General features: G+C 42.3%; 3 protein-coding genes across 10 annotated transcripts; 2 read left to right on the top strand and 1 right to left on the bottom strand.

The window, feature by feature from the left end:
- Positions 1–496: 496 nt before the first annotated feature.
- LOC123515535 (pre-rRNA-processing protein TSR1 homolog) lies at positions 497–11,249 on the top strand. 2 transcript variants are annotated; one of them, XM_045274245.1, is made up of 16 exons: positions 497–649; positions 1,029–1,141; positions 1,604–1,874; positions 2,390–2,468; positions 2,865–3,005; positions 3,700–3,798; positions 4,652–4,849; positions 5,547–5,783; positions 6,228–6,375; positions 7,044–7,274; positions 7,763–7,980; positions 8,667–8,930; positions 9,223–9,333; positions 9,642–9,728; positions 9,853–9,973; positions 10,892–11,249. In XM_045274245.1, exons 2-16 carry the CDS (start codon positions 1,036–1,038, stop codon positions 11,125–11,127), a joined length of 2,547 nt encoding a protein of 848 aa, XP_045130180.1. In that variant the 5' UTR covers positions 497–649; positions 1,029–1,035; the 3' UTR covers positions 11,128–11,249. The 2 variants fall into 2 exon arrangements, with proteins under 2 accessions (XP_045130180.1, XP_045130181.1); XM_045274246.1 differs by lacking the exon at positions 3,700–3,798 and having other exon boundaries at positions 498–649.
- A 1,303-nt stretch (positions 11,250–12,552) lies between these two features.
- LOC123515542 (60S ribosomal protein L7-like) lies at positions 12,553–15,512 on the top strand. Of its 3 annotated transcripts, none has more exons than XM_045274261.1 (7): positions 12,553–12,703; positions 13,579–13,963; positions 14,250–14,425; positions 14,549–14,639; positions 14,822–14,978; positions 15,110–15,207; positions 15,379–15,512. In XM_045274261.1, exons 1-7 carry the CDS (start codon positions 12,693–12,695, stop codon positions 15,487–15,489), a joined length of 1,029 nt encoding a protein of 342 aa, XP_045130196.1. In that variant the 5' UTR covers positions 12,553–12,692; the 3' UTR covers positions 15,490–15,512. The 3 variants fall into 3 exon arrangements, with proteins under 3 accessions (XP_045130196.1, XP_045130198.1, XP_045130197.1); XM_045274263.1 differs by lacking the exon at positions 12,553–12,703 and adding an exon at positions 12,725–12,779; XM_045274262.1 differs by lacking the exon at positions 12,553–12,703 and adding an exon at positions 12,953–12,972.
- A 1,089-nt stretch (positions 15,513–16,601) lies between these two features.
- On the bottom strand, positions 16,602–19,693 carry LOC123515546 (adenylate cyclase CyaB-like). Of its 5 annotated transcripts, none has more exons than XM_045274276.1 (5): positions 19,652–19,693; positions 18,304–18,467; positions 17,299–17,370; positions 16,989–17,153; positions 16,602–16,743 (listed from the first exon to the last, which is right to left on the bottom strand). In XM_045274276.1, the coding sequence occupies exons 2-5, from the start codon at positions 18,457–18,459 to the stop codon at positions 16,615–16,617; spliced, it is 522 nt and encodes a 173-aa protein (XP_045130211.1). In that variant the 5' UTR covers positions 18,460–18,467; positions 19,652–19,693; the 3' UTR covers positions 16,602–16,614. The 5 variants fall into 5 exon arrangements, with proteins under 5 accessions (XP_045130211.1, XP_045130208.1, XP_045130210.1 ...); XM_045274273.1 differs by lacking the exon at positions 19,652–19,693 and adding an exon at positions 19,153–19,305; XM_045274275.1 differs by lacking the exon at positions 19,652–19,693 and adding an exon at positions 19,122–19,229.
- Between the last annotated feature and the right edge of the window lie 6 nt (positions 19,694–19,699).

A 19,699-nucleotide genomic window follows, 5' to 3' on the forward strand; every position in this document is an offset into this window, starting at 1 on the left:
GAGCATATCCTTCCACTCAGCCTTCTACCTCGTATAATTCTTGGTGGATTAACTTATCGGCAGTAAAAGTTTCCATATGAAAGGTGGGGTATACCTTACCGTTAAGGATCATATGAGGAGGAAGGCTGAGTGGAAAAGAGCACATCTGGCTCCCTGATTGTGTAGCTCAAGTTTACAAGTTTGCCAGCGTTTTAAAATGGTCTATCTTAGATGTACTAAGTAAAATATCTTTACCCGCATATGTTGTATATGGTACTATAGCATGTTTTGTGATTAATCATTGGTGAAATATGTGTTCTTGTTAGTTACGCACAGGGACAGGCATTTATTTTCCCCACGTGCTATTGTTTAGGTTACTTTCATCTAATCTCCAATTATGTATTTATGCATATTTCTCTCTCTAACAAACGACACATCTCTACCAACACAACTAAAAAGTCATATTATCTTAAGTTGTATATAAACTATCTTATTCTAGGTTAAAAACATAGATAATTATAAGGTAAGCAGTGACACTCCGAGGAGCGAGACAGCCAGACGGCCCTTACGTGTTGTCCAGCTGGCCTGCTATCAGTGCCGAGGGTGGTGACAGACGATGATGGCTAGATAAGTGTTTCTACGCCCTTGGATTCACCTCTTGTACAACTAGGTAAGTAGTTAAAGTAATTATGAGTAATGTCATACACTGAAGTATTAAGCAGCGCCTCAGTTATGTGTAGTGTTGTGGGTGTGCCAGTGGCGGGTCATCAGTCACCACGAGGGTCACTGTGGCCCTCCAGATGCTCGGTGCCTTGATCTCATAATGACCTGCTTGCTGTCACTTCTGCCAGCCGTGTAACACCGGGACTTCCTGGTGCTCTCTGCCACAATCTCTCGTAATGAACCCCTGCTGGATCCTCAAACTGTCTCCCCGTAGGATTACATATTGCTAAGGGTTCCAGATGCCCTCTGCTGCAACCTCTTGTTGTGACATCCCCGCTGCTTCCTCAGACTCTCTCCCCCTACTAACAGACTAATTGTCTTGGCAGGTTCACCATGGCGATGTCCCAAGCACATCGACCCTCGGCTCTCAAGCAGCAGAACAAAAAACACAGAACCCTCGGCCACAAATCCAAGAGTAGCATTGCCAAAAGTAACAAAGGTAAGTTGTTTTCTTTTTATTGAGTGGAAATTTGTTTGAAGGAGAGAATAAAAGTGTCAGTGGCAGTGGTGTAGCCTGGGGAGGGGTGGAGGGGGCGGTCCGTCCTGGTTGTATTTTTTAGGGGTGACACAATTGGTCTTCTCAGTTGTCAGTGTTACATTATCAGACCTGTGTGTGCTATTGATAATTAGGCCTAGGCACCTACTCTTGATACACAAACCTAGCTGCATCTTCATTCATTAAAAAAAATGGCTAATTTGGTCAGGGCGGCAAAAATGCTAACTATGCTGTTGGTCAATGGTTATGTTAATCATTTAGTGCAAGCATGAATTCTTTTAATATTAAGCATCTTTATCATAGCATTCTTCTTTCTCAATATCAGATAGCCATATACACTTCAAATAGCTCATGATTGTCTTTCAACATGCATTCTGAAGACACACATCTCATTCCTTCCTTCAGGTAGAGTTGCTGCAAAGAACTTGAGTAAAAAGATCAAGTTTGAACTCAACAGAGAGCAGCGGAAGAATCAGGCCAAACAGATCCGAGCATCAAAGAAGGAGGAGGCAGCCTTTCGGAAGCGTTCACTTGGCACTCAGTTCAAGCCTCCCTTCCTGGTGAGTGTGGTGCCGCTCAGTCCCTCCATCAACCCCAGGTCGGTGCTTGTTGCCCTTGGAGAGTGTGATGAGGGAGCCACAGTGAGCACCAGTCCCCAGGGCATCACACACATCAGGTGAGTGTTAGGAGATTCAGCCCAATCCAGTAGTGGGCATGGGATTGAGAGCCTTTGTATTGACTCCCACTTTTGTCTATATTTCTTGTTCTTTTTGTTTGTATTCTTCTATTCTTGATATATCTTGTTTTGTCTTTTTTTTCCAAATTTTGATCATATATTTTTTTTCTTTATTCATATCTGGTGAACTGTTTGTCCTGTCACTTTTTGTTATCTTTTGAGCAATGACACAATACATGAATTCAGAATCAGCTGTATAGAGAAGAAATAGACAAAGCTTACTTTACTGCCCTCACAATGTAGCTACATTTACTATCTACATACTGCTCAACCCACAAAACTTTGTTATTTAACACCAGGAAAGTATTGTCAGTGTGAAGGCAGTCAGGGAACCAGAACTTGTATGTTTATTGCCTCAGTGAAGTAAGGAAAAAGAAAATATTCATCTATTTTAATGATACATTCTCAAATTTTTCTTGGTGAATTACAATCAGGCTTTCCTTCATTTCTCTCAGCTCTCAGCGGTTCAAGCAGAGGTTCTCATTTGTCATCCCACCGGCCAATGACTTGTATGCAATCTTGGACAGTGTAAAGGTGAGGATGCTGGCACTGACTTGATAAATGCAAGAACATTGACTCATCTACAACCAGGAGTGAAATAATGAAAGACCAGTTAGGGATTAAGATGAATATGTGCAAGGAAAGGTAATGAGTGAAGAAGTAATGGATCATGTCTAAGAATGAAAGAAAAGTTAGGAATTAAGATGACTGAACAAGTGCAAGGAAAGCCTCATCATTCCTGAGTTTATGTGTAGTATGTGGCCAACTTTAAGCTCCTATGGTATACTGGGTCACAACATTAAGAGTATGAATAATGCATGTATGACTGTGTTGTTTTGTCTAGGCTACCCTGTGTGGGACTGCTGGCTTGCCATATAGGCTCCAGTTCACTCACAAACCATCTTACTGATCTTGCTTCTTGTGTTCCAGACCAGCGACACCTTACTGCTACTCTGGCCTGGGGAAGAAGAACTTGGTGGTGATGCTGACCTCCTACTCTCCTCCATCATGGCCCAGGGGCTTCCAACTCCTGTCCATGTTGTCACAGACCTGGAGGAGCTGGCTCAGAAGGTGTGGCTCTTCTCAGTTTGCCTAAAGATTATGCCTTTGTGAATCATGTGTTTAGTTAGTACTGTTTGCTTTGTTAGGTCAGATGCTCCAGCTGCCTATCGAAACCTTGAATTTTTTTTCATATTAGTAAAGGAGTAAGTGCAGTATTTGAAGTCACCTTGGAACTGTTTGCTTTGTTACTTCAAATGCTTCATCTGTCTAAACCTTAAATTTTCTTCATATTAGTTAAAGGAATGAGTGCAGTATTTGAAATCACCTTGGATGATGTGGAAAGATGCACAGGAATGATTGACACAGGCAGGTTAATGTGATGGTTTGTATAATAGTGGATGGGTATTTCATTACAGAAGCAATGGCTGAACAGAGGCAGTGATCTGTGGCTGTACTTGTGATATAAGAAAGTTAATGTAGTGACCAAATTGACAGTGTATAGTAGTAATCTTTACATCCACAATAACTTCATTCAGAATTGTAATGCCCAAGCTCTCAGAGTGTAGTACAGTGGCCGACAAGACTTCCTTTCTACCAGGGACTGATGTGACTTAAGAGTGTGAATGGTGTGTGTGTGTGTGTGTGTGTGTGTGTGTGTGTGCTTTATCTTGGCCGCCCCATGTGGGGTTGCTGGGCTGATCTGTAGAATTGTAAGCTTTCCTACAGCGTAATATGAAGAATGCTCACCTAATTGTCTTGTTAGGAGGGAGCTGTAGGCCAGGAGATGGAAACGGATGAATTGGAGCAGGATCTTGGCAGCAAGCTGTCCCTCGACCCTCAGCCAACCCACTTCAAGCCTCATGTATATCTTGTGTGCTAGCTTCATAAGAGTGTGCAGGGTGTGGACTTGTGCTGACATGGAGACCTGTTGTACTTTGGCTTGTATTCTGAAACACTTCTGCACTTCACCTCCACTATTTCAAAAGGCTTTATTTATATTTACACAAGTTTTTAGGGTGTTTTTATGGTTCTAGAGGCAGAGTGACAAGATTTCTGCGTTATGAACTGGAGAAACACTCTTGAAAACCATGCTAATCATCTCTGTGGCCTTGGAAAATAGTCATAGTGAGAGAGCAAAGCGTTTCTGAATACAGGCCTTTGATTAATACACGTGTTAATGACCCAGTCCACCATTAACCATATTGCTAACTGTAAAGAAACTGCTGTATTGAAGTAGCTGTTTATCTTTATTCTGGAGTAGTGATAGATGCATAACTTTTCTGATGCTAGTGGCCCTTTCCCTTACCTTGAGAAAATACCTGACTAACAGTAACAGTGATTGTTTAAACTGACCCTGTGTGGTGATTTTTTATTCAGATTTTGTCTTGTGTAGATGTGTGTGTGTGTGTATGTGTTGGTATCTGGGGGTGGGTGTGGGTGTGTGTGTGTGTGTGTGTGTGTGTGTGTGTGTGTGTGTGTGTGTGTGTGTGTGTGTGTGTGTGTGTGGATATCTGGATGTGGGTGTGTGTATGTGTTGGCATCTGGATGGGTGTGTGGGGGGAATGTTTTGTCTTAGCTACCCTTCTCATGTGGTCACCATCCTAGTATGTATATTATTTCATCACATATCAAACTTATGACATACAACCTGCACAGATAGACATGGCTGAGAATATCCATCAATGCCTTACAAACCATATCCCTCCAAACAACAGAAGAAGCACCAGATGAAGCAGAACTTGATCAAGGAGATAGAGACAAGGTTCCCAGGGTCGGCCAAGCTGCATACCGTAGAGAAGCCTCAAGACGCTCTCCTGATTCTACGACACATTGGCGCACAGAAACAGAGACCCATCTTCTTCAGGGACAACAGACCTCACATTATGGCTGAGAAACTGGAATTCTTGCCCGAGGTGAGGTGAAGGAGATTTGATTGAGGTTGTGTAAGACTTTTTTAAAGTTTATTTGCTCCTTTTGCTTGTTTGAATTGTTGCTGGGTTTCTGAATTGAGATTTGTTTCGTGTAGTATAATATTTCAGGGTTTTGTTGCTTTTGTTGGTGTGTCGGCTGGACGTGTATTTTTTAAAGGAAGATTTTATTGATATAGTAAAATTTTTAAGGCTTATTTGCTCTTGTATTCTTATGGACAGTAGGTGTGTTTCTGAAATCTTGTGGAATGTCAGGTTTTGGTGATATATTATAATGTCACATGATTTTATAATAAGGTAATGCAAGTCTTCATTGTTGCATTATTCAGTTTGTACTATGATAGAATGGCAAGATTTTAACAACCTTACTGAAGTTATTTAGCTTCAAAAGAAAGAATAGTGTAATGATTATGATCGTGATAAGCTTCTCTGGAACTCCCTGCCTGTGTCTGTATTTCCAACTTCCTATGACTTGACTTCACTCAAGAGGGAGGCTTCAAGACATTTGTCCCTATCCTTTGGCTAATTTTATTGGCTCTCTAAGGAGACTGGCAACTGAGTGGGCCTTTTTCTTTATATTTTTGTTGCCCTTGGTCAGTCCTCCTCTCCTACATAAAAAGAAAAAAAAAAAAGCATAGCACCCGTAAAAGTAACAGTGGTGGTGGCGGTGGTGGCATTGCAGGGACCCACTGGAACATTGAGAGTGCACGGCTACCTGAGGGGCAAGCCAATCTCCGTCAATGGACTGGTGCACATTCCAGGCTGGGGAGAATTCCAAATGTCTGCCATCAGTATTTACCAGGCAGACCCGTATCCCCTGGACCGGCGCGGCAAGGAAGACAACATGATTGGCGCAGAGATAAGACTGCTGGGTGAGGCCGATTCAAACATCCAGGAAACCCTTATATCAACAAATGAGGTGAGCCAAGCAGTTTCCTTCAGCAGATTTGTAGCTTGGTAATTATGATGCTAATGCTGGGTTTGTGAAGTCAGTACCATGATGCATTTCCATATTCATTCTGCTTAGTAATTGGTGATTTTATACGGCTTCAGAAACTTATATGGGGGAATAAAATAGTGAAGATTGTTTCTTTTAATCTTCTGACCTCCATAGACCCTTTCTAATGTAAATGAAATTGTCTAATAACTCCCAAAGTTTAAGGTAAAAATGCATCCCGTTACTGAAAGGGTTAATCTATAAGGAACCTGGCAATCGAGTGAGCCCTTTTATTATTCTTTTGGTATTTTTTATTCCCCTTGGCTAGCTACTCCTCTTGCATAAAGAAAATAAATAAAAAATAACAGTTGCTAGACATGTCAGAAGGGCGATAAGTTATGTACATGAATGAATTACTGTCGGTAGGTTGACCCAATGGAAGGGGAGCAGACCTGGCCAACGGAGGAGGAACTTGCTGAGGCTGAGAAGTTCACGGCTCCCAAGACACGCACCAAGCGGGTTCCTAAGGGCACCTCAGACTACCAAGCTGCCTGGATTGTTGACAGTGACAATGGTAGGCACACAGAGGCATTAAATTTTCACCAATCTCTTTCAGAATGCTTACCACCAATACCAGTCGTTAATCCCTTCAGTACCATGACACATTTCCATATTAATATTAGTTACTATTTGGTGACTCTTTACAGCTTCAGAAATTTACATAGGTGATTAATATAGTGAAGGCTCTGGCCATTAATCTTCTGACCTCCATAGACCCTTCCTAATGTCAATAAAATGGTCTAATCGTACACAAATCTCAAGGTAAAGATGTGCCGCAGTATTGAAGGGGTTATTTGTTGTATTTGATATGGTTTAAACTCCTTCAGTACCAGGACATATTTTATTATTCATTCTGCTTACTATTTGGTGATTTCATACTGCTTCAGAAACTTATGTGGGGGATTAAAAAGCAAAGACTGGCCATTAATTTTCTGATCTCCATAGATCCTTCCTAATTTCAATAAAATCATCTAATGACACCAACAATTCATGATAAAAATGCATTCCAGTACTGAAGGGATTGAAAGTACCCTTGCTTATATTTTTTACAATTATTAAAGCTGTAACATAAAGAAAGCATTAGTGATCAAAATAAGAATGCTGGTGATGACTAATATGGAAGAATGTATTATTAAGTCAATTATTATGGCCTAAAATGATATTGCTTGTATTGGGCAACAGAAGAGGGAAGCATTGGTGACGATGAGGATGATGGAGACGATAGTAACATGGAGGAATATGCCCCGGTGGACGCCATATCTCAAGACGGCATGTCTCAGGACGACGGCAATGATGAGGATGAGGAGAGCGACGAGGAGTACGAGACAGTGACAGTGACAGAGAACGAAGGTGCCAACTATGATGAGAAGGTGGACTATGGAGAGGAGATGGGTGCCCTGCAGAAGATGAGAGGTGAGTTGTTGGCAGTGTGTGAAGGTGTTGATATGTTGTGGTGATGGCAGTATGGGAAGATGTTGATATGCTGTGATGATGGCAGTGTGTAAAGGTGTTTTTATGCTGCTTTTCATGTAAGAGGGGCACTGAGAGAGATAGGAAAGAAATATAAAGGTCCAGTGAGGTATTAGTTTTAAAAGAAAGGCTAAAAAGTATCATTTAGTGTTTATTAAGATACATCAGTTAAAATCATCTTCATGCACACCAGTTTTGAATCTCCATAGACAACGACAATTCAGTGTTAAAGAACCATGAAAATCTGTGATGTTCCCAATTCTTGACTTGCTAAAGAACTACTGTTTAGTGTTACAGAGGCATGAGATGGCACTTTTCTTCTTTGTCTTCATGTTCTTGTTCTTGTTCCTTTTCTTCTCCTTCATCTTCATCTTTTTCTTTTTATGTTCCCAATTCTTAAATCATTGTACAACTTGCATTCATCATTACAGAGGCGAGAGAAGATGCAATGTTCCCTGACGAGGTGGACACTCCCCAGGATGTGGCGGCTCGGATCAGGTTTCAAAAGTACCGAGGCCTCCAGAGTTTCCGCACATCAGTTTGGGACCCCAATGAGAACCTGCCCCTCGACTACTCTAGGATATTCCAGTTTGAAGACTTCCAGCGTACGAGAAAGAGAGTGCTGAGGGAGGAGACTTATGGAGCTGAGGTGAAGAATGACTTGTTTTACTCTCTGACACATTATGAAGCTTTTAACCCCTTTCACTATTGGGACATAATTTGTCTTAGGATTTGTGTATGATTAGATAACATTTTTTTTTTTACATTAGGAAGGATCTATGGAGGTCAGAAGATTAATAGTCACAGTCTTTACTATTTTACTCCCCACATAAATTTCTGAAACTGCATAAAATAACCAAATAGTGAGCAGAATGAATATGGAAATGCATCATGGTACTCAAGGGATAAGATATACTTTTCTGAGAGTCATAGGTTTTTAAGTGATGTGGTGGTGATAGCGTTTTAAAGAGGATGACATAAGTATTATTCTCTGGATCTGTAATCAGGATATACAAGAAATAATGAGTTTATACTTGAAAAATTTAGGTTTAAGAAGGATAAGAAGGAATTTGTTCATGGATATAGTGGTAGAATGGAGTGACTCAGTAACCAGGTTGTTAAGGAGCTTTAAAAGAAGATTAGACAAATTTATGGATAGTTCTGATAGGTGGAAACAGATAAGCTTGTTTCATACAGAGACTGCCTCTCATTGGCCTTACAGCTTCATACAGATCCTTTATTTTCTTATGTTTGAGAGATGTGATCATGCCATGTACTTCTACTAAATGTATGGAAGCATGGACTGAGGCTGGTAATGCCTGTCTTGCCTCACAGCCTGGAGGATACTTGATGATTGACGTGAAGGAAGTGCCACATCACCTGTACAAGGAGCACATAGCCACTCACTCCCCTCTGGTGATGTTTGGCCTCCTCCCCCACGAGCAGAAGATGTCGGTGGTGAACTTCGTCGTCAAGTCCCACCCACAGGGTCACTTCCGCCCCATCAAGTCCAAGGAGCGCCTCATCTTCCACTTGGGCTTCCGTAGGTTTGCCAACTGCCCGATCTTCAGTGAACACACCACCGGCAACAAGCACAAGGTGAGGCGGCTCTTGCAGGTGGCTCAGTGATAGACTTGGTTAATGAAAGCTTATTGTTTAGTCACATGAAACTTGAAATGTGTTGATGAGAAATAGTTTGTCTTTCCTTGAGGATAAATCATAGTTTTTGTGTGTTTGTCTTTTTATTTTATTATTTTGAAGTGTTATGGGGTATATACAGTCCTAATGACTCCAAATTTTCAGTAGAACCTAAGCTCATGAAGGTGTGACATGAGGGGTTCATTATCTGCTGGTCCTGCTTTACTTACCACACATTCTCCCCTACACACAGTTTGCTCGGTACTTCCACCCAGGCAGCACCGTTGTGGCCACCATGTTCGCACCAATCACCTTCTCTCCAGCCTCAGTGCTCGTGTTCCGGGAGCGAGCGGATGGAGCGCAGGTGAGGCAGTGGAACCGAGAGAGGGGAAAAATATACCTTGCCTGGATTCTTGGCATCAATTAGAGACTGTCTTTGTTCTTTAAAGATTGAGACGTAGAGAAAGAGAGAGATGATGTGTGTATTTACCTAGTTGTAGTTTTACAGGGCCTGGGCTTTATGCTCATGTGGTCCCGTCTCCATTTCTACACTTATCCAATTTTTCTTTAAAACTGTGTGTGTATGTGTGTGTGTGTGTGTGTGTGTGTGTGTGTGTGTGTGTGTGTGTGTGTGTGTGTGTCATTTTATAGGCTAATTCAGTTCTTTTACAGGATTTAGTGGCTACAGGCTCCTTGCTGAGTGTTGATCCAAAGAGAATAGTAACCAAGAGAGTGGTGCTGAGTGGCCATCCATTCAAGGTAAGTCTGCTGCTCATCAGAAACACATACAAACACCTGAGAACTTCATAAATTACACGTTTTTTTTTTTTTTGTGGCCACTCTTCAAGGAACACTGCTCCCACTGACTCTGTTCCTCCTGTAGGTGAACCGCAAGACAGCTGTGGTGCGCTACATGTTCTTCAACCGGGAGGATGTGATGTGGTTCAAGCCGGTGGAGCTGCGGACTAAGTGGGGCCGGCGGGGACACATCAAGGAGCCTCTAGGTGGGTGGACTGGCCAGCGCGTGTAGCCCAAGTGGCAGTGAAGGAGTGAGGGAGTTATGGGTGTTAGTGGACCAGGTTGCAATGAAGGAGTGTGTTAGTGGACCAGGAGTTCTGAGTTAGTGGACCAGGTAGTGGACTAGGAGTTGAGTGTTAGTGGGCCAGGTGTGGTGAAGAAATGAGGGAGTTGTGAGTGTTAGTGGACCTTTTTTGATGGTGATTTGTGTAGTGTAAGTGTTCTGAAGTAGGTGAAAGTGACTCTGGGTGTTAGTGGACCTTTTTTAATGCTGATTTACATAGTATAAGTGTTCTGAAGTAGATTGGAGGGCCTGTGGGTGTCAGTAGAGCTTTCTTTAATGCTGATTTGTAGGGAGGGAGGGCTGTGGGTGTTAAGTGAGCCTTTTCTTAATGCCGATCTGTGTAGTGTAAATAGTCTGAAGTGCTTTCAATGTATAGTGAGCAAAATGTTGAATGGATTTGGTATTCTACAGCTACTGGAAACTCACTACTATTTTCCATTCTTGGTTAACTAATATTATTTAGATATTTATTCCGTCTTCTCTTTTAGTTTCATCTTACACAGTATAAGAGTTAATGTGATGTAAGGTAACCACAGCTCTAGTCTCATCGTACATGATATATGAATAAATGTGATGTAGGGTGACCACAGTTGTACATTTTTTTCCCTAGTGTAAGAGGGAACACAAGCCAAGGGAAAAAAAAAAAGATAAATAAATGAAAATAAAAATGAAGATAAACAAATAAAATAAAGTAAAGAAATTAAATAAAACAAAAAAAAAAAAAAAGGCCCATTGAGGTTCAGGTTGCTAAATAGAAATGTAGTTGGCATGGATACTTAGAGGATGGTATAGGAGTCTAAACACAAACCTAACCTAAACAAACTGTACCTTCCCACTCCAGGAACCCACGGACACATGAAGTGCTTCTTTAATGGGCAGCTCAAGTCACAGGATACAATTTTGCTGAACCTGTATAAGCGTATGTTCCCCAAGTGGACCATGGACCCCTTTGTCGCCCGGCCTCCTCCCCTCTACACCTTCCACACTGCTCACCACTCAGACAGCGATGACGAGGAGGAGGAGGAAGCACAGCAACCTTCAAGAAAAAGGAGTAAAATGGTTAAATTTGTTTCCTGAAAGTATCGTAGTAGTTATATTTGGAATTTATTTATTTGTGCTGTTACCTCCCTTGCCGGCCACAACAGAACTTCGGTGGGATTGGTCCTGTGAACTGTCGTAATAAACATACAGGTCTTGAATTGCTGTGTTATTCCATGTTGAGCTTAGTTTCTGTTATGTGTGTGTGTGTGTGTGTGTGTGTGTCAAAAGAAAAGTGAGGAATATGCTATGTATGATCTGAACTCATTTAAGAGGGTGGTTTCAAGACATTTATTCCATTCTTTTGGCTAAATCTCATTGAGCTGCTTGGGGACTGACATCAAAGTGAGACTTTTTGTTGCCCTTGGCCAGATTTTCCCTCTTACATAAAAAAAAAAAAAAAAATCAATAAAAAAGAGATTCTATGTGTTGTCAGTATGAAAACAACAACAGTAGAAGTTGATTCAAGTACCCTGATGAGAGGAAGTATACTGAGTGAGCTGTGAGGTGCCTCCTTGAAGGTACTTCACTAATAAAAAGATTAAGCTGGAATTTAAAGAGAATTAACCCTTGAATACCATGACGTGTTTCCATATTCATTCTGCTTACTATTTAGCGATATTATACTTCTTCAGAAACTCATACGGCGATTAAGATAGAAAATCGACCTCCATAGACCATTCCTAATGTCAATAAAATGGCCTAATCGTACACAAATCTAAAGGTAAAAATGTGTCCCAGTATTGAATTGGTTAAGAGGCTAAAAATAATTCATGTGCTGACAGATGAATGGAATAAATTTGGTTATCTGCTTGATGTTGAGTGGATAGGGAGGTTTTATAGACAACTTTCTGCATGGAGATGATAGTGGAAATAAGTAAGCACGTGTCATAGAGGAGTAATTGGAAGTGTGTATGTGGTGTTATTGATGCTGGAAGGGAGTATTGACATTACAATAAATAGGCACGTGTTATACAGAGGGAGGGATTGGAAGTGTGTATGTGGTGTTATTGGTGCTGGAAGGGAGTATTTGACATTATAATAAGTAGGCACGTGTCATACAGAGGGAAGGATTGAAAGTGTGTATGTGGTATTATTAGCGTTGGAAGGGAGTATTTGACATTATGGGATGCTAGTTGGGTGTATGTGATGATGTGGATGTGCTCGAGGAGTGTATGTGATGATACGTGAATGAATATATATGTAGCTATCATGTGTATGTGATGTGGGTATTATCACTATTATGTTGGTGTGCTGTGATGTTATGGGCGCTAGGATTGTGTATGTGATTATGTGACTCATCTGAATAGGCGCATATAACCTAATGGGTGTCGTGTGGGTGTATGTGACTTTGTATAAACGAAATTATAGACATTGGATGGAAAAAATTGCTGATGATGATTATTACTATTTTAACAATTACTAATATTACTATATTCGGAAGCAACCACTTAAAAAATATATAAGAAAAATAAGATGACCATAAATAGGCAAGAATAAATTGGAATAGATTAGGAATGAATAATAAAAACATAATAAGCGCATGTTAGTCTTCAGTTGTCTTCCCATCCTCCTCTCTTTCGGCCTTTTCCAGTGGTAGCGACATGGTTGAGACGTGAGTATCCGAGAAACTTTATTTTAATCTCCATATACTTCACCCATCGGACCCGCCAGACATTAACCAGTGTGATGTACTTAACCAGGAACTATTAGACTATATTATTAGCAGTTGTTTAGAGATGAGTGACATGAATTAGAGGCGATATTAATGAAAGAAGTGCAATGTTTACATCCAAAGGTTCGGCCAGGTTGTGCATGCCTGTGACTTTGTTATTGGGAAACCTTTGCTGTGTGGTGATAGTGTCCCGCGTGGTGATTGATGTGGTGAGATGAGGCACACTGGAGACTTTTTATGTGATGTAAAGATATAAGGTTGATTTGTGTAAGGTTAGGTGAGGGTAGGGCAGTGTGTTGGATTCCTTATTTTGTGGCATTGTGCAAGGAATAGTGGTATTGTATTTCGTGTATTGTTTATATTTTGCCTCCCTGAAGGGTAGGTTTTGGTAGGACAGGTTCTGTTAGTGTCGATGATTCCTTTTCTTATGGTATTTGTTTAGAAAAGAAGTAATAACAGTGCTAAGAATTTTGCCATATAATCATTTCGTATGTTTAGTGCCACAGTGAAGCTGCTGGTATCCCGCGTGCAAAGGTTCACTGTCGGGATCCTTTTAACATATACGAGTGGTGGGTCTCACTGTTTTGTCTCCGTGTGGTGCTCAGAAACACGTTAGGTAGCCAGGTGGCAGCACTGTGGCACCTCAGTGGCGTGGTGTGGCTGGCACTGCCTCAGCCACTCTATTATACTGTGTGCTCTTCAGGGTGAGCTCTCCATGTGAGGTAATCCAGCTAAATCTCTCTCTCTCTCTCTCTCTCTCTCTCTCTCTCTCTCTCTCTCTCTCTCTCTCTCTCTCACGAGGCTGTGTGTTGCAGGGGGAAGACAGCGGCTCCAGCCCCGGCCAAGAGGCTGCGGGTGAGGAAGAAGAAGCCAGCGGACCCTGCTCTGCGTAAGGTTGCCAAGCCCAAGACTGTTGCCCCGGCCAAGTCAGCAGAGGCAAAGAAGACCAAGAGGACGAGGCGCCCACCCAAACCCACCAGGGCTGAAATCGCCAAGGCCAGAGTTGCCAAGGCTGCTGCTAAGGCTGAGAAGGCCAAGGCAGCTAAGGCAGCCAAACCAGCCAAGCCTGCTGAAGCTAAGAAGCCAGCCCCTGCTAAGGCTGGGGCCTCCAAGAAGCTGCCGGCCGTGCCCGAGATCCTCCTGAAGCGCAGGAAGAGGAGGGTTGCCACCAAGAAACACAAGATTGCTGCCATCATTCAGGTAACTTGTCCTTTTCATTGTGTACATAAAGCCTTCTGTTGGAGTGGTAATAGTTTGCTGAACTGTGTTCTGTATCTGCCTGTGTACCTGTGTTGTTTGGTCTGTGCTTCCCAGCAAGCTAACACAGTAAGTTCATGGCGTCGGCACTGAGTGCTGGTGTGTGAGACGCTGTAAGTTTACTGTATTGCTACCGGGCGAATTCAGCCAAAGCTGATAATTTCATGTTTGGACAAGTGAAAGTGACAAGAGTACTTGGGTGGCCCCAGTGACAGCCTTCCTCCCACAGGCCAAGAAGGCTCTGAGGACCAAGCGCATGACCATCTTCCGCCGTGCCGAGAAGTACATCAAGGAGTACCGCAAGGTGGAGAAACAGGAGGTTGACCTCATCAGGGAGGCCAAGAAGGAGGGCTCCGTGATCGTGCCAGCTGAGGCTAAGCTGGCCTTCGTCATCAGGATCAGGGGGTGAGGGCTTCACTGTTCACTGTGGAGAGGGAGTGGCTGGTTATCATTGAGCACTTCCATCTGTGTTGACCTGACCTTTGTTAAGTGTGGGAGGGAATAGCTCATGTGTTGTCTCTCTTGCAGTGTGAACCAGATCCACCCCAAGGTGCGCAAGGTGCTGCAGCTGTTCCGCCTGCTGCAGATCAACAATGGCGTCTTTGTCAAGCTGAACAAGGTGTGTGTCGTGTGTGTACAGCTGTAATGGAGTGCTTGTCTGGTGTTTGAAGGGTCAGTTTTGCAATGTATTGAAGGACAGTGTAATGTAGAAATGTAGCACACTCAGAGTAAGCACCACATGTTGTGTACACGTCACTCTCTTGCCCCTGACTACTATGACACCGCGCCGTCACATTTCAGGCCACAATCAACATGCTGCGTATTGCTGAGCCATTCATTGCCTGGGGCTATCCTAATCTGAAGACTGTGAAGCAGCTGGTGTACAAACGAGGCTTTGGCAAGATTGAGCACCGCCGCATCCCACTCACCAACAATGAAATGATTGAAAAGAAACTGAGTGAGTATGTGGTGGTTGTGAGGAATGCTTTGCCGTGAAGGCAGGCGAGTGAGGAATCCCAGCATGAGATTTAGTAATATACACTTAGATCTATTACAAACAACAGTACCATGACCATTTCCTTGTTGCAGAGTCCAAGGGCATCATCTGTGTTGAGGATCTTGTCCATGAAATCTACACTGTGGGCGACAACTTCCAGGCCGCCACCAACTACCTGTGGCCCTTCAAGGTGTGTTGTGTTCCATTCATTCATGCATTCATCTGTGTATGGCTGAGTAATGAAGCGAGTGTTGTTGAGAGAGAGTGACTTTGTAGTTTAGAAGTTACCTTATGATGACGGTTACCAGTATAAGTTATCTTGATGTAGATAGTAATGTGAATATTGTTTTATTTCTTGCAGCTCAACAACCCAACTGGTGGATGGAGGAAGAAGACCACTCACTTTGTGGAGGGTGGTGACTTTGGCAACAGGGAGGACCAGATCAACAGTCTGTTGGCCAGAATGATCTAAATGAAATACACTAAGAGGAAGGATGACTTGTTTTACATTCACCTTTAAGGAATGATTGGAATATAAGGCTTATTTAGAGGGAGAAGTGGAGATAAAACCCAGTTGTGGCAAAGAATGCTTCCAATAGGAGGCATGCAGCTCAGCCTGGTAATGTACTATATTAATTTTGAAGTCCCCTAAACCTTTATATGTACTGGAGTAGGTTCTGGCCATCAGTGGTCAAGCTGGGATGGTTCTCTGCTTCCTGGGATGCTCTAGTTTCTGTTGTTCCATGGAATGTTGCAGTGACTGGCAGTATTGGTCATTCATCCATCAGGCCACATGACAAGGTGTAATAGTGGGATGGATCTGGTTAGTTTGTCCTGTTGATAGAATGAGCCTCCTTTTCCAAGTGAAACTAGTGTTGCTTTAGAGGTGACAGCAGGTATGGGGAGTTTTGAGCTTTTCCTTGGTTTATCCCTGAAGAGGAGGGTGCCAAGAAGGGTGGAAGGGAAGTGTAGAGTAAAGGCATTGTAAGAAATGGATGCCTGACAAAGAAGCAAGTGATGATATTTCTGTACCCCAAAGATGACATAATTTACAACCTGTATTTACACCTCGTACACATCCATTTTTCACTGGTAGTCTAACTCTGCTGTCTACAGATTCTATAAGTAGTCTAGGTAACACATCACAGTTTTTACTCCACATTGGTGCCTTCACTGGCCTCCCCATGTGACAAGACAATCTGAGTGTAATGAGTTTAATCTCTACCACTCAGTAAATCATTGTCTTGGTAGTCTTGTGGTGTATGATAGGCCACAAGACTCCATGACAGAGCTGTGTGTGTCTTGGTGCTACAGGTGTCATAGGATTACACCAGAGCTAACATACCTTAGTAAGGAAGAAAGAAATAATAAACAGAAGACACTATTATTCACACCACTAATTCTTACATCTAGTATGCCACATTTTCCTCAGCAATGTGTGAATGATGTATATGCAAGAGTGTGGTGTTGTCTGGTCACTCCTGTGTGTGATGATCAACATAAAGAGATTACATATAGTACCTCATGATTCATCAAGCAAGATTCTAGAGTACACAATGCCACCAGATCCAATCAAATGCAGTGTAATGAAAAACTTTTATTTCTTCAAAATCATGTCCATGTAAGCTCCAGTGAGAAGGTCCTCCTCCTTGACACCCAGCTTCTCCTGCAGGTCTTTGGCAATTGTCTCTCCTTCTTCCAAAGACTGGTCGTCATTCAGCATTACCTGTTGTGAATAGACAGTTTGATTAGTAATATGTCTGAATCCTTGTCTGGTATGAACTAGCTATGGTCTGTAGCAGAGGTATACATGCCTGGGTTAGCTGGCCTTACGCTCACAAAGAAGGCAGGATTAATAGCCTCACTGTTCTCACAAACCAAATCAGTGAACTGTCTGGGCCATTTCGTGTGTGGTTGCTGCTGATTACTAGTAAATAGACACAAAATAGTTACATGAATAAATCTACGTACCTCAAGTTCCATAAAGTCCCCAAGATTTTCCACCTTATCCACATGAATTCTTGTCTGGCCAACCATGTAGAGTGTCCTAGTCTTCTTGACAGATCCTTTAATTCCAAGGGAACGACTCAATAATAGCTTTATGTCACCACTCAGCTCTCCAGCCTTCCTATCCACCTAGAAGGGAGCAATAGTAACATACATGTGAGACTTCCTTCACAACTCACAGTATCCTGACACTAATGCTGTGTGAGGACAGTAAGCACAGGTGAAGTTGTCACAATAGTTTATGAGGATTCTTACGGTGTGTCACAACATTTACCTTAACATAGTCACTGCACTTGGGACCTTCCTGATCTGGTCGCTCGTAATATATCAACTCTTCTTTTTTGTCCTGAAAGATAAATGCAAGTCAGAAATTACCTTGGCGACCAACTGTATTTTATGAATAACAAGCACTGATGAACATTAAATTGCTGCTATGAAAGCTCTTGCAAGAAACAGGACTCTTAGTGAGTGCATATAAGGAAGTGAATAAGTTTCTGATTTCATGACCATCTTTCCCCAAGGGGCTGATGCAGCTAAGAGAGTGAATAACTGTGGTCCTGTGTAGGATTATTAACCAAGTATATAAATAGATGAAACATTAAACTGGCACTGGTATCAATGCAGTGAGTACTAGTTGCTTTGTACCCTACTGTTTTGAGTCAGTTCCTGGTTGTTTTGTAAATTCCTTCTGGTAATTTCCAACCTAACCTAACCTCTTAGATGGGGAAGAATTCCAACCTGTCTGTGTGTTTGGTACCAGACATATGAGTCGATTTGTACCTGGTACAAAACATCCAGTACGAAAAGACCAGTTTCCAATGCAGCCAAGATTCTTAAGTTGCAAATAAGTAACATAATATGCTCCAATGTGAGTAATTGATGGGTGAGAACCATGATAACCCTGCCCTGCTGTGTGAGATAGATTACACCCCTAAACTGGCACTAGTATAAAGGCAGCCAAGATTCTAAAGTTGCAAATAAGTAACATAACCTCAAATGTGGAGCGAGTGACAGGCGAGGATCTTGATAACCCTGAGCTTGAGTCTTCCCTGCTGTGTGAGATGGACCACACCTTAAACTGGCACTAGCACTGTACAAAGGCAGCCAAGATTTTAAAGCAACATAGTAAACTCCAATGTGAGGTGAGTGATGGTTGAGGTCATTGATAAGCCTGAGCTTGAGTCTGCCCTGCTGTGTGAGAAAGGCTACACCTTCAACTGGCACTAGTACAAAGGCATTAAGTAACATATAAACTCCAATGTGAGTGATTTGTTAGGACCTTGATAACCCTGAGCTTGAGTCTGCCTTGCTGTGCGTTGAAGAAGGTATCCTCCTGGTGCAGTACTTCCCCGCTGCTCTGGGACAACTCAGCAGCGATTTTGTGCAGCTTGGCCACATCATGTACTCTTGCCTTGATCTCAGTGTTGCGTGGCATCTCCCTCTCTGCAACACACAGGGTCATTTGTAAAGTCAAGGGGTGACAGTGCTCAGCATGTGAAAAATGTGTGAATGTGGTGGTAGATTCTATGACTGATTCAACAGCCAGTAGATTTGTGAATGTGATGTAGATTGGCTGTGAGGTCAATTTAGCTGGTTTAATTCTCTCTCTCTCTCAACCCAGCACATCCCTTTCTCTCATACTCAACCCAGCAACACCCTATATCTTTCCTCCTCCCACAAACATAAGCTCCCTATCTCCTATGAAAGAGTAGGTAGTAGGTAGTAGAATAACACACACACACACACACACACAGTACGTAGCAAAGAATAAAACACACACTGACATGCAGAAACGTGACTGACCGACTGACTGACTGACACACACACACACACTATAACAAGCATTAAAGATACCCACGTTAATAGGTAGTAACACTAATGCGAACACAGTACAATGAACACACAATACACACTGCTAGTTATACACAGCCGCCGGACAAGACAGCGGCTTATGATCATGGAGAGAGAGAGAGAGAGCTGTTTCTCTTCACTCTTCAATCCACTAGCCTGCCTGCCTGCCTGCTCTCTCTCTCTCTCTCTCTCTCTCGAATGGCTCCTATCGTCTTAGTCCTCCATCCTTAAGACTATAGTTATTACCGTTGTTTCTCTGCAATGATGTGCAACGTACCTTTTCAAACTGGTCACTTGAATCACTTCTCTTTGCTCTTTTTTTTTAGTAGTCTCATAGGGACCTTGGGTATATAGCCATTTCCTGTTATAGTTGCTATGTAATATGTGAATACACTTTCATTGCTCTCCTTTTCGTAGCTTCAATTTTATCAGCGAATTATATTATTATGATCTTATTTATGTAAAGACGAGCTGTTTGTATATATGTGTGTGCGTTTACCGTCAATAGGGGACTTTTAATTATTCTACTATATATCAAACCCTTTCTCATGATGTTTTGCTATCTTGTCTGCCAGTAATGTGTCTATCTCAGGCCATTCAAGTATTATTATGAGAGAAAAGTGTCAACCGGTCTTTCAAGTTTCAATACTTATTTCCTCTCCCTCTGTTCTAAGCCATCCACGTCAATATTCCTCTTGACATCACCTTATCGATACTTTCATACAGTTTTCTGCCTATTGTGGGCTCTCCTGTTACATTTTTACGGTAGATCTGACCTGTTGAATGTGTTGTTGAAGTCTACCATAGAGGAATGCCAAAAAAAA

The sequence above is a fragment of the Portunus trituberculatus genome, chromosome 39, assembly GCF_017591435.1.
Source record: "Portunus trituberculatus isolate SZX2019 chromosome 39, ASM1759143v1, whole genome shotgun sequence".
NCBI classification, from domain to species: Eukaryota; Metazoa; Arthropoda; class Malacostraca; order Decapoda; family Portunidae; genus Portunus; species Portunus trituberculatus.

What these genes read in the sequence shown, in the direction of transcription:
- LOC123515535 (XM_045274245.1), top strand. Translation starts at nt 1,036, where the DNA reads ATGGCGATGTCCCAAGCACATCGACCCTCGGCTCTCAAGCAGCAGAAC. An exon ending in CAATCTTGGACAGTGTAAAG is followed by an intron (nt 2,469 to 2,864) that starts GTGAGGATGCTG and finishes CTTGTGTTCCAG; the next exon opens with ACCAGCGACACCTTACTGCT. An exon ending in AGGAGACTTATGGAGCTGAG is followed by an intron (nt 7,981 to 8,666) that starts GTGAAGAATGAC and finishes CTTGCCTCACAG; the next exon opens with CCTGGAGGATACTTGATGAT.
- LOC123515542 (XM_045274261.1), top strand. An exon ending in AGATTGCTGCCATCATTCAG is followed by an intron (nt 13,964 to 14,249) that starts GTAACTTGTCCT and finishes TTCCTCCCACAG; the next exon opens with GCCAAGAAGGCTCTGAGGAC. An exon ending in TTCGTCATCAGGATCAGGGG is followed by an intron (nt 14,426 to 14,548) that starts GTGAGGGCTTCA and finishes TCTCTCTTGCAG; the next exon opens with TGTGAACCAGATCCACCCCA.
- LOC123515546 (XM_045274272.1), bottom strand. Translation starts at nt 18,983, where the DNA reads ATGATCATAAGCCGCTGTCTTGTCCGGCGGCTGTGTATAACTAGCA. An exon ending in GCGGCTGTGTATAACTAGCA is followed by an intron (nt 18,468 to 18,937) that starts GTGTGTATTGTG and finishes TGTGTGTTGCAG; the next exon opens with AGAGGGAGATGCCACGCAAC. An exon ending in AGTGCAGTGACTATGTTAAG is followed by an intron (nt 17,154 to 17,298) that starts GTAAATGTTGTG and finishes GCTCCCTTCTAG; the next exon opens with GTGGATAGGAAGGCTGGAGA.